Source organism: Opisthorchis viverrini (genome assembly GCF_000715545.1).
Source record: "Opisthorchis viverrini unplaced genomic scaffold opera_v5_111, whole genome shotgun sequence".
Classification (NCBI taxonomy): domain Eukaryota; kingdom Metazoa; phylum Platyhelminthes; class Trematoda; order Opisthorchiida; family Opisthorchiidae; genus Opisthorchis; species Opisthorchis viverrini.
Window position 1 is genome coordinate 427,213 of NW_008751765.1, and position 5,330 is coordinate 432,542.

The 5,330-nt window shown below is 46.6% G+C and overlaps 1 protein-coding gene across 1 annotated transcript in view; it reads left to right on the top strand.

Moving 5' to 3' along the window:
- T265_05652 (hypothetical protein) overlaps window positions 1-1,597 on the top strand; it is a gene marked incomplete at both ends in the record, with an annotated part of 7,297 nt that extends 5,700 nt beyond the window's left edge. Inside the window, one exon of the mRNA XM_009170717.1 lies at window positions 1,369-1,597. Within this exon, the coding sequence (XP_009168981.1) occupies window positions 1,369-1,597 (229 nt within the window). The remainder of the gene's footprint in view (window positions 1-1,368) is intronic.
- Between the last annotated feature and the right edge of the window lie 3,733 nt (window positions 1,598-5,330).

Here is a 5,330-nt window from a genome sequence, read left to right on the forward strand (position 1 = left end):
GGGTTTGTTGCCGAAAAACGACATCAAGTAATCATACACATATGAAGTGTCTGGATCACCAAATTTATTCACTGAATCTTACGGTGTCGTGGCAGACGAATTCAACCCAAGTCAACCGATCATTCTGTCTCAAAGGACTCGTTCGAGACTTGGCCACTCCTGGGGAAGGATTTGAGAACTCTGAGGGTTCAAGGTCTCGAAACAGAGTTAGAGATCGACTAAATCCGGTGAATCGGCAGTGAGACGACCGGGGAACGGATCCCTGATGAAGCCGGCGGAATTTCGCCGAATTTCGCTGTGTACATACCGAATTACCTGCTTCAAAGAGGAGTGTTGCTTCCCATGTTCACTTCGGAGTGACCTAAAAGTGGGCAGAATGTAACCTGGCGAGAAGGAATAAACGAGAATACAGTAGGTCTGAATAATTTTGGGTTTGTTCACCTCCCAGGATGCGACCCACTAGACCCTTTCTGTGGTAGACACTAAACGATGTGAGTGGCGTTCATGCTGTCAGTTTCTATCCAGAACATACGACCGGATGTTGGGGGTGTGGGATATGGGCTATCCCTTTGTTCGAAAACTTTTCCAGTTTGGGATGATGATGATGATGATGATGATCGCGATGATGACGACGATGATGATGAGGTGAATGTAGACGGAAAGTGGAAGGAAAAAGTCCTGACAGCGGCATGAAGGTTGGCAGGAAAGAATATGGCTCGATGTGTGTAGAATGGGATTCAAAACGTAAACGTCGTTGTTGTCCTTACGTGACAATGGTCACACAGTCACCTGACCGGCGAATAATGTCTTTCGGTTGGTATTGTTTTCCTGTCAGCTCGTGGAACGTATTGTGAAGCGGCAACGTGTCAGAAAACTAGTCCGGGCTGTCATATGAAACGAATTTCCAAAAAGTGAGTGACCATCATTCTAGAAAGGCTTGATGGGCAATCAACAAATTTATTGCTAAGCAACACTAAGGCCTTTTGAGGATAATAACCAGGTAACCAGAGTGGTAGACTTCAAGGTAACAGCTGTGGTGATTGCCAGGGAAGTTCTCCACACATGTGGTTGGTAGGCTGCCAGGTGTCTCCCCCTCCGACTGAATAGCGTCCGCAACAAGAGAAGTAGTCCTCAAGTTAAGGAATCGGCTGATTGCTCAGTAAGGCTAATTTTGCAGTAAGAATAACAGTGACTGGAGCGAAATGGATAGTTCCTAGAACTACGTAATGCACTACTCATAAGGTTGCTGAAAATTCCTCGACAGCCCACGACCGGTTTCGCCCTGTGACTTAGGGTTCATCTGATTGATGCCATCCACAAGCTTCCGTCAACCTTATGTTCTCCTTGAATCAAATAACACAAAACTAGCGATATAAGCTCATTTGCGAACAAATTTCGTTTTGCGGTAGAGAATATTCTGATTCCAAAGATAGGATTGATACCGTCGTCATGGGTAGCGGGGACTCTCCGCGGAGCATCAAACAACACCTTATTGATCATCATCACCATCGCTGCCGTTGTCAACCATATTAATACATTAGTAAAACCTGCCGGTGTTTTCCTGGAATCGCGAGGTTCAAACCCGGAAAGAGGATGATGACGACTCTCGACTCAAACACCTGACTGCAAGGCATCGTTATTGGCCCGAACGAATCGGACCAGTCAGGAGGATCCAGAGACCGTGTTTGTTACACCTCTATCCACTGGCCAGTCTGGTAGGACTAACATTGCCCAGTACGGCTCAGTGGTTTCCCGAGGTTTGCCAACCGTCAATCCACAGTAGGGTGCATTCTGTTCATAACGGTAAGCTGTGGTTAATCAATGTAGGTTTGAGATGAGGAGGCAGGTAAAAAGCAGGGTAAATGGCTTTGGTTGGATTCAAATGGCGTATTCCAACCACAACTTTACACTCCACCCGAAATCCACAAGAAAGGTATTCTCATAACACCGGTAGTGGACGTTCTTCACCCAGTGAGCTGATCGACTTTCTACCTCGTACAACACCAGGTAGTAAGTCTAAATGATTCCACCACACTCAGTCTGAATGCAACAACTTTAATTTCAACTGTGAACCTTTCGTCAAACGTGCCCATGGAAACGAAAGCAACGCTTTCTTGGGCAGGCGTCGTCATCATTGTGAGCTTTAATAACAGCGTACTCATCGTACAGTGGTTGTGGCTGCTGCAGTTTCATTCACCGATGATTTGGGGGGAGGGGTAGGTAGCTGCGCATTGCAGGCGGGAGCTGATAAATTGGGGCATAAATACAGTACTGTCAGTGGGCTGTCAAATGGCGGGGGTTGGTTGGAATAGGAGCTATGCATTGAAGGCAATAGCTTGGATGCACAAGATTGATGTAGCCCGTCTCGGGGTCCCCATCCAGGAAGACGGCAGTGACCAGCGCAGCTGAGTTTGCTGGTAATGGCCTTCATACGTCGCTGCCAAGTCATTGTTTGACCGCCTCTGGCTCTCTTCCACACTTCACGTGGTTGGGCGAAAAGAGCCCTTCGAGGAAGTCGGTCGACTGGCATACGCAGCACGTGGCCAAGCCAGCGCAACCTATTCAGTATGATCAGTTCATCTATCGAGGGTGAGTTATTTCTCCCGAATACCATTCGACATACTTCAGAATTGCTGATCCGGTGTTCCCACCAGATTCGGGCAATGCTCCGAAGACATTGATGGTCAAACACTGAAAGTCTTTTGACGTTCTCAGCCAGTTTTCAGACCCGTATAGTAAAATGAACCGCACCACAGCATTGTAAAATCGATCGTTGCTGGATAAGCTGATGTCACCTCTACGCCGCGGGTAAAACCGGCTCCATTCATGACACCAGGTACCCGCCTACGTAATCGCTGCAGCCAGCGAACCGTTGCTGTTCTACGGAGTCACCGACGATCAAACACGTTCGGACTTGCGTAGTAATATAGCGGAAACCATTACTCATGTTACGACAAGCGTGAGAGTCATGCCGCTATGATTGGAGCCATCTGTTCAGGTATCCTTTTCCAACACTGATTGGCGGGAACGCTTTCTTGTCGTTAAACGGCCCTGCCAAGGTGGGACACAAAGACCCCCATTGTCAGCCCCAGCACCTGGGACAGTGCCAACACCGCGGCGACCCGCTGACGCCGCTGCGGTATAACCGCAGCAAGTTCATAGTCCTCAGGGTCTAGAGAGACAGACAGGATGTCGTAACCTCTACAACTCTGCTCATATCCTCTGTGTGAAGTTCAGAGGTTCATCAGACTTCAACGATGGAGTATCCACAGTAGGCGCAAGAGCAGCGCAATGACCATCTGGTTAAGGGTTTTCACTTTCAACGCTGTAACAAATACAGAAGAACGAGGTCATGCGGTTGATGTGAGTGGTCGCTTGCGGCTTGTCATTTCTACAAACATATTCAGCTGTGATTAAGAGGAGTTAAGAGATAAAGGCGAGGGGGGGTATGAAGCATCATCAGTCGTATGTCTTGACTTGTTCGCCCCACTGTATACAGCACAGAAAGCAACTCGACTGATGTTACAACGCGACAGCCGATGTAGCACGCTGGTCAATCTGCATGTTGATTGATTTACAGCTATGGCGCCAAAATCCGTGCAAGAGGTCCCGGGCTCTTTCTGTATTCACTCGAAAAGCTGATGGATGTGAGTAGTTTCCTTCAAGAACATATCTCGAATTTCGTTCCAACTGAAACATGAGACTGCCTGTGTGCGTTACATTCGGTTGAATGACGAGAGATTCAACGGAATTCCGTTGATTCTCTCATCCAATCGAAATTCGGAAGCAACTGAGGAGATCTGGCGAGTTCCGTCCAATTTGGATTGAAGCAGAGCATCAGATTGATGAAGACTGGGGATGAGCAACAGCTCGTTGGTCATTTTCGAACCGTTTTTTGGCACTTGGCATGCGAGTCAAAATGTGAATTCTCGGTTAACTAGATGACTCATGTTGACTGGATTGGTCCGTAGCTCTTTGCGTCAGTTATTCACATGCAACGCGCACTGCCATTTCACTGAGTTCTGTTATCACCACCAATTATGAGATCGATACAGTTAGGTTATTTATCGATCGGACACAACGCTTCGTCAGATCCCTATTCGAATGCATTGATTTTCACTCATTAGTGGCAGAAGCCATCCGAGCTGATCCAGTCTACTTGTTGAGTGGCATCCAGCATGCTGTCCTCAATGATCTTCAATCCCGGAGAATGCTGAACATGTTTGTGCATCAGAAACGAGGTTCGAACTCACGCACTTTACGAAATTAAAAACTGGTTTGCAGATCACTGCGAGTTGTACGGACGAAAACACTGAAGATCTAGCGATGTAGGGTCGTTAGGATAGATCGGGTTTTTCTCTTCCGGTTAACGATGACAGAACAATGCAGCTCTTCTTAACAGACAGGTGAACTAAGCGTTGAATGAATAGTTTCGGTCGCGTGACCTATACATGATCGAATTCGATCGAATTCGATCAAACTGTAGTTAACTTTTCAGGCTATAAACCTATAAACTCAGTTGCCAGGCCTTAGCACGCTGGCGGTGCGTTTCACTTCAGTTTCCTCCATATCTTTGGAACGCGTCAGTCTTTCCTGTCTTGTTACGATGTTCATCGCTTGTTGACCAAACACTATGACCCCCTCTTAACGGCAATTCGGATAGACTAGTCTCCAAAAGATAAAACTATTTTATAAGGACTACACACTACTCATAAAGTTGCTGAAAACTTTTCGATATGCAAATGAGTGTACTTCTCATAGCTTTGGGTTTAAATAGTACACAAAGTTAACGGGAAACCCGAGGCCTACCTGATGAGCCCGAATTAGAAGAGCAAAACCGTTCATGTGTTGCCAAGTAATTTTCAGCAACCTTATGAGTAGTGCATTACGTACATTCTAGGAACTATCTAATTCACTCCAGTCACTGTTATTCTTACTGCAAAATTTAATCCTTACTGAGCAATCAGCTGATTCCTTAGCTTGAGGACTACTTCTCCTAAAGAGGACCCTATTCAGTCGGAAGGGGGAGACACCTGGCAGCCTACCAACCACATGTGTGGAGAACTTCCCTGGCAATCACCACAGCTGTTACCTTGAAGTCTACCACTCTGGTTACCTGGTTACTTTCCTCAAAAGGCCTTAGTGTTGCTTAGCAATAAATTTGTTGATTGCCCATCAAGCCTTTCTAGAATGATGGTCACTCACTTTTGGAAATTCGTTTTCACATGACAGCCCAGACTAGTTTTCTGACATGTTGCCGCTTCACAATACGTTCCACGAGCTGACAGGTAAACAATACTATCCGAAAGACATTATTCGCCGGTCAGGTG